This window comes from Aegilops tauschii, chromosome 6 (assembly GCF_002575655.3).
Source record: "Aegilops tauschii subsp. strangulata cultivar AL8/78 chromosome 6, Aet v6.0, whole genome shotgun sequence".
Classification (NCBI taxonomy): Eukaryota; Viridiplantae; Streptophyta; class Magnoliopsida; order Poales; family Poaceae; genus Aegilops; species Aegilops tauschii.
The window spans coordinates 431,276,238-431,288,733 of NC_053040.3; the positions used below are offsets into that span (position 1 = coordinate 431,276,238).

Below are 12,496 nucleotides of genomic sequence, written 5' to 3' on the forward strand. Positions count from 1 at the left end.
ATCGTCGTGCTAGGGTTAGCATGAATAGATGAACGTACAGGTGTGTGTTTTTTAGAAATGGAGGAAGAACCCCAGCCTCTGCATCTGGACGATGCATGCAACCACTTTATTGATTATTCACAAAAGTCCTTACAAAGAAAATACAACAGTAAGTCTAAAGCCACCATCTAGGCAACATCTGTCACTACTCCTATCCAGTTGATGAAGGGATGCTGATAGTCCAGGCCTAATACCTCAGACCTCGCACCCAAGCCTAACATCTAAGACCTGAGACCCCAACCTAGCCACTTGCCGGGTCTGGGGCACACACTGGTCCGGCGTGCTCTCAGAGGCCGCCGCCGCCAACTGCCACCGCTCCATCTTCGGAACTGTACTGATACAGGTGTGTATGTGTGTGTGTGTGGCATTTTTATGCGATTTCAAGAAATGATAGGGGTTATCGGGAAAATTCCATACATAGTTCACAGCCGATTTGACGAACCTAGCACAACATGCAGAGATAGTCTCATTTGGATCAGAAAATGAATTGCATTTTACGATTTCATGGTTCATGGACCAAAATGAACCCATATGACAGATTCGTGAAAGTCGAGTGCAATTAATGAAAAAAATTTCTATGAGACCAGGTCTCACGAGTTAGCAAATGAGACCCATCCTGATAGATGACACGTGGCATTCACAAATCATAAAGCATCTACCCCACCCCCCACCTGATTTGTGAATGCCACGTATCATCTATTAGGAGGGGTCTCACCTGCTAAATATGAGACCTGGTCTCATATAATTTTTTTCCGCAATTATATAGCCAACAGCTAAAGAATATCTTCTGCCCCATCGACCGGCTAATCGCCACATCCCACATGCCAGTGGCAGATCGGGTCTTTGTCCCGATCAGGCCCTCCGTATTATTCGTTCCGCGCCGCAACGCTCTTAAAGCGACCACGCGTCTACACTTGCATCCGTCCTTCTTTCCTCCACCTCTCCATAGTTCCCTTCCATGGCATGCATGCCCAGTTGCCCACGGCGCTGAGGACTACCTAGTCTCTTCTTGTTCTTGGCTTCACTGGGTAGTAGCATGGTGTGAGGCTGGGTCTCCAGCTAGTGGGAAAGCGGAAGCTCGATCCTATGGCGCTGGAAGCTGTGGTGTTCCCGCATGAGCACCTCGCGTGCAGCACGGACAAGGTGGCCGCGGCGATGTCCATGTACGCGCCGTCGCTGGGCCGCGGCATCAGCATTGTCGACGAGTTCGAGGAGAAGGGCGGCGTGGTGCTCCAAGAAGAGGTGCCCGGCGCCACCGCCTGGGCCGCGGCCTTCGAGGGGAACTGGGAGGAGAATCACTGCCGGCCTGGGCCCGTGTCGCCGCCGGCTGCTGTCGCCCCGACAAGGCCCGCAGCGTCCGGCCGCGGCAAGGCCTCGTCGTCCGCGGCCGCGCGGAGGCGGCGGCGGCGCCCCAAGGCGGTGAAGAACAGGGAGGAGACGGAGAGCCAGCGGCGCAACCACATCGCCGTGGAGCGCAACCGGCGGCGCCAGATGAACGACTACCTGGCCGTGCTCCGGTCCGCCATGCCGCCCTCCTACGCGCAGCGGGTACGTACGTGCGCACACGACGCATCATGGGCAGTACACCTTTCACTGTGCGTGCAGGCGCGGGCGCACGCTCCCGGCCGGCCTCGACCCGTACCATTATCCCAACCAAGCTAGGCTCTACCGGTCGTGTCACAACTCACAACCGATGGCATGCATGCACGAACGGCCCGGCGCTCACCACATCGCTGGCTGTCCCCCGGCCTTTCTTTCTTTCACTGTGACGGGTGTCCAATCCCGTCGTCGCAGCGATGCCATTGCTCCCCATGCATGCATGCACACCGCCAGCTCCGCTGCCTTTCGCTTTGGTTCCACTCGTCACGGATCGAATCTGTACTTCCGTCCGTGGGGGGTGGCGGGAACGTCGCACGGCGTGTCGCGCGCGCGCGCGTGGTACATTCTCGACCGGCCGTGCGCCGAATGATTCGCGCTGCCTGCTCTGCTCGCGACCTGGCTAATCAATCAATGGCATGCTCTGTTGTGCCGTGTGATGCAGGGTGACCAGGCGTCGATCGTGGCCGGGGCCATCAACTTCGTCAAGGAGCTGGAGCAGCTGCTGCAGTCGCTGGAGGCGCAGAAGCGGCGGCGCGCGCAGCTGGCGTCGACGCCGCCGTTCGCCGGGTTCTTCACGTCCCCTCAGTATTCTACGGGTGCGGGCGCGGGCGCGGGCACTGCCGACGGCTCCGGGGACGCCGAGAGCCGCCGCGGGGCCCGGCGGGGCGTGGCCGACGTGGAGGTGGCCGTGGCGGAGAGCCACGCGAGCGTGAAGGTGCTGGCGCCGCGGCGGCCGAGGCAGCTGGTGAGGATGGTGGTGGCGATGCAGTGCCTTGGCCTCACCGTGCTCCACCTCAACGCCACCGCCACCGCCGACCACCTGGTCTTCTACTCCTTCAGCCTCAGGGTGAGCCTCCGACACATTACTCTGCCATGTACATCCGCACTCTGTTCCATGCCGTGAATGACGCCGTTTTGTGCCGCGCGCAGATGGAGGAGGAGTGCCGGCTGTCATCGGTGGACGAGATCGCGGCGGCGGTGCACCAGATGGTCGCCGAGGTGCACGCCGGAGGACCGTGCTAGCTAGCTAGGTTGAGCTGGAAACGGAAGCGTGTCTGTAACATTAGTCCGATCCTATCCTGGTAGTAGTTGCGTGCATGGATAACTCCGGCGGCACGCGCCATTGTCATTGTTTGCGTGTAAGCTAGCGAACATGTAGCGATGTTTTCTGCCTTTGTGGCGCCAATTATTTGCGCCATCATGCATGGCAGCGTCTGCGTGTCCATACGGGGCCGGCCTGCGGGTCTTCCTCGGCGGGTCACCCGTCGCCGTTCATCACCGGATAAGAACCATGGAGATGTGGTTCCCTGGCTGGCTTACCTGTTTGATAATCGAATTGGCCCGGCCGCCTCAATCATCTCCCGATGCGATCACCTCAACGATCATGTATGTAGAATAGTGTTGTGTTCTTGGTGGCCGGTTTCAGATATCGGGATTTAACTACACTCCATCTGTCTCATAATATAAGAGGGTTGTTTAATTACCTATAAGGAGGGAGTATCACGGAGAGAACAATTAATCAACAGACTCTACGATGCTTGCTGTAAGGTGTGAATCTGAAGGAATGACAAGGGCTTTCCTTGTTCGGAACTACTCGGTGCACGACACTCCGTGCCAGATTCTCGCACAACACGTGATCCAGCGGCTGTGCTACACTTGGTCTTATGCATGCATGGTTCAATCAATAGCGAGTAATGCTAGACGTACGTAAACTAACATAAGGTTTTTACATAACAGAAAACGTGGATACTTGCTATTGGATCGAGTACAAGAGTATCGAGGGGGTGGGAGGGGCCCACACCTGTGAAAATCAGGGGGGCCGAGAGAATATGTTAGGTAGGTTACGTAGGATTGAGTAGATGCATTACGGAGGTGTAGCAATTTCAATCAATAGCATCGTCTGAAAACCGTGCGCCAGAGTGTCGTTCGTATAGCAGCGTTCTTCCTTGTTACATACTCTAGCATGTCCTTATGGACGGAGGACCATCAAAGCAAAGCGCAGGAGAACGGATCGATATGGAAACAAGAAAATTTGCAGTCATGTACCGTACTGCCCTGCTGGTAACGGAACTGCTCTACACACGATGAATGATATGCACGATCATTGCACGATGCCCCATCCTGCGGTGGGCAGCCGTTTGGTGCCATACATGGACGGCTTGGTACGCTTGTCGTCCAAAAATCGTCCGCAGAGTGTCATCTCCGTAGCAGTGCTCTGCTGGTAAACCTGACGGCCTACTCTTTTGTGCCTCCATATTCCCAGGCAGTTTGTATTTTGCCACCTTGCAGCTACAGATAGCCCTGTGTTTCTTCACGTCCTACTGTGCTCCTACATTCATTCTGTAGTCTGACACTTTGATTCTCGACGACATGCAGATAACATAACACTTCGTTCAAGACACATCATCTTAGAAACTGATTGTTCTTTTGTGGCTTCCTTTTTAGGAAATGATTATTTGGACAGGTCTTCCCTAGCTGGTTTGAAGATGGAAGCATTGAGCATTTCCAGGTTGATGACAAGTTTCAAGATTTCCAAGATTAACAGAAGGGCCAATAGGGTGGCGCATAAAATTGCTAAATTCAGTTTTGTTAATAGGTGTGATGGTGTGAATCTTAATAGTGTTTCGCCCTCCGTGACTGAAGTTGTAATAGACGATTGTATGAACATTTTTAATTAATTAATATATGGGAGGGGTTTTCAAAAAAAAAAAGACACATATTTTTTGTGTGTGCGAGATGTCTATTCCGAGCTTCAGTATTTTCCGCATGCAAGTCATTTACTCGTAAAAGTTACTCCTAAAAAGGAATCATCTCTACTCCTATAAAATACTCATTTGATGATGATGCTGTGTGTCTCATCCATCATTTCTGACCATCAAATATGTATCTAACGACTGTGAGGTAAGTTGTGACCTTTTTGCAATAATAGCCCACTTCTTTGCTCCAATTTGCAGAAAAACCCTTAGTATCTTGAAACCAATCACATTCCTCCATCATCTCATTAAAACAGGCTAAGGAATATATTTTGAGTGAAACATAAAATATTTTTAGTGATATATGTATATCAAAACTAGAGTATTTTTTCTTTCAAATTTATGAATAAACATTATTCTACTTTGGATCCGTTGCAACGAACGGACACATTGCTAGTTAGTAGTAAAAGAGTTGTTTTTACGTCTCTAAACTTCCTACTTTAGAAAAATAAATAATGTACAGTCTTAGAACCGCAGAATTAAGCAGCAGTTTCACATAACTCTAGTGTTTTCGTTCGACGCTGTGCTCTTTCTTGCTCCGGTGTTGCCACCTGCAAGTGTATATTTATGCAACTGTACTCTATTACTATGGCGGAGAATCATTCGATAGGCCGTCCAGATGGTCTTTATAAGAAGCCCCACGAACAAAGCATTTGCTACACTAGTACGTACTCCCTCCGTAAAGAAAATATAAGAGCGTTTAGATCACTACGGAGGGAATAGTATTTTCCAAGACCACGACCTAACAGATGCATTTTCAATTGACGAACAAAAAAGCAAGATCCATCATATTGAAACAAAAATCTTGGAATATTCAGAATGAACGTGACTCCACATACCCGCCTAACAAGTGCAAAATACTCTCCAAACTGCTGCTTAAAAACTTGTATTCTCAGTGGCGCAAGGAAAGGAATCACTCGCTCGCATAAATTTCTCTAGCCGCCGGTACTGGCTAGAGATGGAACAGCCTGCAGAAAGCTGCGGAGAGAGACAAAGCCGCTGTACTTCTGGATCTTGTCCTGAGCGGTCCATGGCATTATACGTATCATTAGTTAGAGGAGTAGGCGATTTGGCGCTGTGTTCTTGGAGAATATAGGACGACGGACCTCACGTACGTAGTGACCACATGCCGCGCAGAATTTGGCGTCTGGGACTAACTGAGACGCACAACAACCATGTACTGTATGTAACATCAGGTTAGGTCTGAAGGATGGACGCTTGTGATGGCTGAAAGGAATCCGGGGTCCGGTCTCAAGTGGTCCGCTCCACTGGGTTTACAATGGAGGGAGAAGCCATGACTCTCCCGTCAGAAAGATCTCCGGCATCGCACCAGATCTAACAAAACAATAGGGTTCAGGGTGAGGGAGTACACTGTAGTGCACCATGTCCTGATAATTCAGCTCTAGCAGGTCGAGCCTCATACAGTGAAGCACACAGTGGAACAAAGCTGACATGTCTTCTCGGAAATGCAATGCTCGAGGAATCATTCTGCACGGCAGGTGCCTGTTTGCAGGACGAAATTTCACAAGAAATGTTTCAGTTCAGATGGGATTCAGGGACGGTTCTCCTCTTCCCAACCGGGGAATTATAATGCCTGCACTCTAAATTGGGTATGAAGCGTGTTCTGAAGGGTATAACAGGATCGTTTGTATTCAGCGAATAGCCAGTCCTATGTACACGCGCAGGCCGAGAAGCGCAGCCATGTCTCTACATACGCCCGTCTTACCGTCTTACGGCTACCAGAGACGATCCATCTCGTACCGACAGACAGACAGAGCACCGGACTCTATCCTCTAGGGCTCCATCCAGAGCCAGAGCATGCCCTGCAAGTCTTGGCGTGGTCGTCGCATCTACCTGCCTCTACTGTTTACTTGGACCAAAAACGAACAGGCCATCATCGTCTCCTCTCTGTGCGGCGCCAAGACCTGCCAGGCCGGCTGCGTCGGGCAGACCAACGCATGTCCGTCCGTCCCTCCACGTACTGCATCTATCTACGCGTAACCAAAAGCATCATGATGGCCGATAAGATCGAGCCTGAACACACTCCATCAGACCTGTACTTGCCTGCGTTGTACGTACAGCGGCCGGCGAACAGCATTAGAGGAGCCGCGGACCATTCAGGTTTCAGGAGGCATGCTGTGCGCTGGTCTGCAACTGCAAAGCGCGCGAGGTACAGGAATAATGTCGTCACATTCCGGCATTCCGCCGAGCGCCGTGCATTCTGCCGGTCGGGCGCAAGCAACAGGTGGCCTACGGAGAGGAAAAGTGAGAGCGGATTCAGCTGGCGAGGGAGACGCGGGCAACTGTTCGCCATTCAAGCCGCGGCGCGACGAGATAGGAGTACATGCTTATCTTGTGCGTGGCACTCGGCGTTTGGTCCTGACGGCAGATAGTGTGTTCGTTGGAGCAGAGCGCTCTCCGGTGAGTTCAGGGATCGCAGAGCTCAATCCACCGATGAAGTAATTACAGTCGCTGCTAAATCAAGTGCCGGTAGGTAAATCTTGATTCAGTTGGCCAGGATGACAATCTACTGAGTGATCATATGTAGGCACTGCTTGGCATTGCCAAAAGGTAGGCCACCAACATATTGACTGGCAGAGTTCGGGACCCGGGGCAATTAGCAAGCAGGCTCTGCAGCGCGCCGCTCATTTTTTCTTTCGGAAAGGAGGTTATCCCCGGCCTCTGCATCAGAATCCGAAAAAAGATTTCCCCCGCTTTATAGTATAAAGCATACCGCCAAGCATCCAACACATAAGAGTACAAGTTCAGACGAGAAACATCAAAATAAACGAGGTCCGGCTAGGGGCACAACCAAACAAGCCCCAAAAGCAAGAGAAAAGCGACTCTAATCAGGCTCGGGCGGTGGTGGAGGTGATGGCGGGGACATCGCGGCGGCAGAAGAACGAATACCTGCGATGATGGAGTAGATGAAGCCACGATCGCGCCGTTTGCTAAGCGGTCTCCAGAGCTGTAGAAATCCACACAATTTGAAGATGGAGTCAGTCACACGACAAGGGATCACGTGCTCTATCACCAATTTATTGCGACAATTTCAAAGGGTCCATGCCAGGGCACCCATTGCCACCCAAAGGGAAGGCCTACTAATAGGAGGGAAATCAAGGATCTCCTTGAACAAGTCTGGGAGATTATCATGACACCATGTCCCACCCACAACCTTCTGGAAGCAGCTCCATAGGAATCGTGCCGCCGGGCACCGGAAGAAGATATGGTTGGAGTCTCCCGGTATGCCACATAAGGGACAGAGGCCATCACCCGGGCCATTACGCTTCTGGATCTCCGTGCCCGAGGGCAGGCGACCACGCACCCATTGCTACAAGAAGATGCGTATCTTAAGTGTAGCTTGATCTCCCATAGCACCGTGAGCTCATTGGGACCTGGGGTCGGCAAGATCGCGCGGTATAAAGATTTAGTGGAGAAGGTCCCACTCGGCTCAAGGTGCCACGCAATAGAGTCCGATTCGAGCGAGGGAGTGTGCAGAGCTACGCACTCCAAAAGCTCCTCCCATTGCTCTCGTTCCAGCGCCCCAAAGGTGCGACGAAAGGTGATGGCGCCTATGTTATGAAGGGCGGCTACCACCGACAGACGTGGGTGGGAGCATATCAAGAATAGGGCATGGAATCTTTCCGCGAACGGTCTAATTCCTGACCATCTATCTAGCCAGAATAGGGTATTAGAGCCAGAACCCACTGCAATCGAGGTGCCAATCCGGAGGACAGGCATCAATTGGATAATTGACTGCCATAACTGGGAGCCCCCAACCCGGGGGGCAAAGGCGAGAGGTTGTCCGCGCAGGTATTTTGCGCGGATAATATCCAACCATAGGCCGCCGACGCCAGTCTCAATGCGCCACAGCTACTTGGTGAGGAGCGCGATATTCATACGCTTCGAGGAGATAACACAAGGCCACCTTGATCCTTGGGTTTGCAGATTTCAGACCACTTGACCATGTGGTATTTCTGCTTATTGCCTTCTCCCGCCCAGAAGAACCGGGAGAGATACTTGGCGATCTCTTGATGGAGGGATTCATGTAGACTATAGAATCCCATAATATGCATGATCAAGCTAATGAGGGAAGAGTTCATGAGAACCACCCGTGCAGCCTTGGAAAGCCACCTCCCTTGCCACGGTTCAACCCGAAATTGGAGTTTGGAGACCGTAGGGCGGAGATCCTTTTCCTGAAGGCGCACATCACTAATTGGCATGCCCAGATAAGTCGTCGGGAAGGACCCCAAGCGACAGTTGAGGCGGTTAGCTATACGGGTCGCCTCCTCCGCGGAGTAACCAAGCAGCATCACCTCGCTCTTCGTGAAGTTAATAGTGAGACCCGACATCTCCTGGAAGCAGGGGAGCAAGAACTTGAGGTGCTGGATGTCCTCATCCGAGCCCTCCACCATCAGTATCGTGTCGTCCGCATACTGAAGGTGTGTTAATCCCCCATCTCCGATGAGATGGGGACAGATACCTCTGATGTGGCCAGCTCGCCTTACCAAGTCCAAGACTGTAGCCAAGGCATCAACCACCAAGTTAAAGAGGAAGGGGAGAGGGGGTCGCCCTGACGCACCCCCTGACCAGTGGGAAAATATGGCCCCACCTCCCCATTGATATTAATCGCCGTGCGCCCACTAGTCACAAGTTGCATCACACGGGTAACCCAATGAGGGTCAAATCCGCGTTTCAACATAACCTCCCGAAGGAAGGACTAGTGCACTGAGTCGTAGGCCTTGTGAAAGTCTATCTTAAAGAAGACTGCACGGAGGCCTTTCTGCCTAACTTCATGAAGGACCAGGATCCCATCCAGAATAAATCTGCCTTTCGTGAAGGCCGATTGGTTCGGATGATGGATCCGCGGGGCAATAAGGGCCGCCCTAGTGGCGTACCCCTTCGCCAGGATTCGAAAGATCATGTTAAGGACCATAATTGGCCGAAATTACCTAATGTCCGAAGCCCCTCAGACTTTCGGGATCAAGGATATGATCCCATAGTTAAGGCGAGCCACATCAAGGGTTCCTCTAGCAAAATCGAGGAACTGGGCTAGGATGTCATCCCTGATGGTAGACCAAAAAGCCTAAAAAAACGGATAGGCAAGCCGTCCGGACTGGGAGCCGAAGCAGGGTTCATGGATTTGACAAAGCGTTCCGCCTCATCCGCCACAAATGGGGCCATAAGAGCCGCATTCTCATCTGGGGAGACCTACTGGGCAAGCGTCCAGAGGTGATCCGCCAATGCTACGCCCCCTCTAGGGCACCCGGCGAACAGGTCCTTATAGAACCCGTCGACGTGAACACGGATCTCCAAAGGATCCTGAAGTACCCTGTCGCCATCCCATAACAAAGGGATGGTTCCACGCCTACGCCTACCGTTGGCGATAGCCTGGAAATATGCCATATTTCCATCACCAAAGAGGACCCAATTCTGGGTCCCACGCCGACGCCAATATTCCTCTTCCTTGGAATAGATATCCATGAGTGAGTCCTCAAGATTGTAGCGGTGAGCCCAGTCCTCTGCAGAGATCCCCACGGAATCTGCACAAAGGTCGAGAGCCCGGATCTCGGCAAGGAGGGTAGCCTTGTGCACCCGAAGGTCCCTACCTAAATTCGCACCCCATCCCTTCATAAACTGTCTGGACCGCTTGGCCAGGTAGTGCCACTCATCCATGGAAGACATTGCCTCTGCATCAGAATGATGCATGCAACCATCTTATTAATAAGCAAAATGTTCAACAAAGTCTCCAAGTCTCGAAAAACAATAAAAAGGCTCACAAAGAGCTAAAAGGATGAAAACGGGATAGCCACAACTGGCGGAATAAAGATAGATAGGAAACTAATTACCTATCCTATTACATGACCGCCATCCAAACCGGTTGAAGATAGCCCGTGCTACCGTCTCCCAACGGATAGACCCAGTAACCATACGCTCCATGTCATCCGTCGGAGTAAGTAGCGACCACATACGGATCAGTGTAGTGGCCTGATAACCCACAAGTATAGGGGATCACCACAGTTTTTGAGGGTAGAGTATTCAACCCAAATTTATAGATTCGACACAAGGGGAGCCAAAGAATATTTGTAAGTATTAGCAGCTGAGTTGTCAATTCAACCACACCCGCAGATTAATTATCTGCAGCAAAGTGATCAGTAGCAAAGTAGTATGATAGTTTTGATAGTAGTAGCAGTAGCAATAGTAATGGTAACAGTGATAGCAGTAGTTTTCTAGCAAGTGCAATAGTAACCATAGCAGTAGTAACTTAGCAAGAACAATATGTAGGAAAATCGTAGGCATTGGATCAGCAATTTGTTGGATGATATTCATCATGTGACAGTTATAACCTAGGGCGATACGGCACTAGCTCCCGTTCATAAATATAATGTAGGCATGTATTCCATAAATAGTCATACGTGCTTATGAAAGAACTTGCATGACATCTTTTGTCCTACCCTCCCGTGGCAGCGGGTGTTGGGAAACGTAGCGTGCAATTTCAAAAAATTCCTACGCTCACACAAGATCTATCTAGGAGATGCATAGCAATGAGAGGGGGAGAGTGTCTCCATGTAGCCTCGTAGACCGAAAGCGGAAGTGTTTGTTAACGCGGTTGCTGTAGTCGAACTTCTTCTCGTTCCGACCGATCAAGTACCGAACGTACGGCACCTCCGAGTTCTACACACGTTCAGCTCGATGACGTCCCTCGAACTCTTTATCCAGCAAAGTGTCGAGGGAGAGTTCCGTCAACACGACGGCGTGGTGATGACGATGGTGAAGTGATCCGCGTAGGGCTTCGCCTAAGCACTACGTGAATATGACAGGAGGCGTAAACTGTGGAGGGGGGGCGCCGCACACGGCTAACAATGTTTGATGTGTGTTCTAGCGGTGCCCCCCTCATACATATAGGTTGGAGGGGAGGAGAGGCAGCCAAGGGGCCACCCCAAGTAGGAGGAATCCTACTTGGGCACCTCCCAATTCGGCCTCCCCCTTTCCTATTCCTATTCGGAGTAGGAAGGGAAGAGGGGGAAGGGGGAATCCTTCCTATTCCCTTTTTCCTTTCCTCCTTCCCTTTCCTTCTCCAATTTGGCCAGCCCATATGGGGGGGGGGGGGGCGCACCAGCCCCTTTGTGGCTGGTGTGTTTTCCCTCTTGGCCCATAAGGCCCATATCTTTTGCTGGGGGTGCCCGGAACCCCTTCCGGTGACCCGATAAGTACCCGGTGCTTCCCGGAACACTTCCGGTGTCCGAATACCATCGTCCTATATATCAATCTTTACATCTCGACCATTTTGAGACTCCTCGTCATGTCCGCGATCTCATCCCGGACTCCTAACAACATTCGGTCACCAAATCACATAACTCATATAATACAAATCGTCATCGAACGTTAAGCGTGTGGACCCTACGGGTTCGAGAATAATGTAGACATGATCGAGACTCCTCTCCGGTCAATAACCAATAGCAGAACCTGGATGCTCATATTGGCTCCCACATATTCTACGAAGATCTTTATCGGTCGAACCGTTATGAAAACATACGTTATTCCCTTTGTCATCGGTATGTTACTTGCCCGAGATTTGGTCGTCGGTATCTTCATACCTAGTTCAATCTCATTATTGGAAAGTCTCTTTACTCGTTCTGTAATGCATCATCCCGCAACTAACTCGTTAGTCACATTGCTTGCAAGGCTTATTATGATGTGCATTATCGAGAGGGCCCAGAGATACCTCTCCGATACTCGGAGTGACAAATCCTAATCTCGATCTATGCCAACCCAACAAACACCTTCGGAGATACCTGTAGAGCATCTTATAATCACCCAGTTACGTTGTGACGTTTGATAGCACACAAGGTATTCCTCCAGTATCCGGGAGTTTCATAATCTCATAGTCAAAGAAATATGTATAAGTCATGAAGAAAGCAATAGCAATAAAACTTAACGATCATTATACTAAGCTGACGGATGGGTCTTGTCCATCACATCATTCTCCTAATGATGTGATCCCGTTCATCAAATGACAACACATGTCTATGGTCAGGAAACTTAACCATCTCTGATTAATGAGCTAGTCTAGTAGAGGCTTACTAGGGACGCTGTGTTTTGTC

At 51.0% G+C, this 12,496-nt stretch overlaps 1 protein-coding gene across 1 annotated transcript; it reads left to right on the forward strand.

Moving 5' to 3' along the window:
• The first annotated feature begins 853 nt into the window (after nt 1-853).
• LOC109732043 (transcription factor bHLH94) lies at nt 854-2,995 on the forward strand. The gene is made up of 3 exons (XM_020291229.4): nt 854-1,587; nt 2,081-2,485; nt 2,569-2,995. The coding sequence occupies exons 1-3, from the start codon at nt 1,126-1,128 to the stop codon at nt 2,659-2,661; spliced, it is 960 nt and encodes a 319-aa protein (XP_020146818.1). The 5' UTR covers nt 854-1,125; the 3' UTR covers nt 2,662-2,995.
• Nucleotides 2,996-12,496: the final 9,501 nt, after the last annotated feature.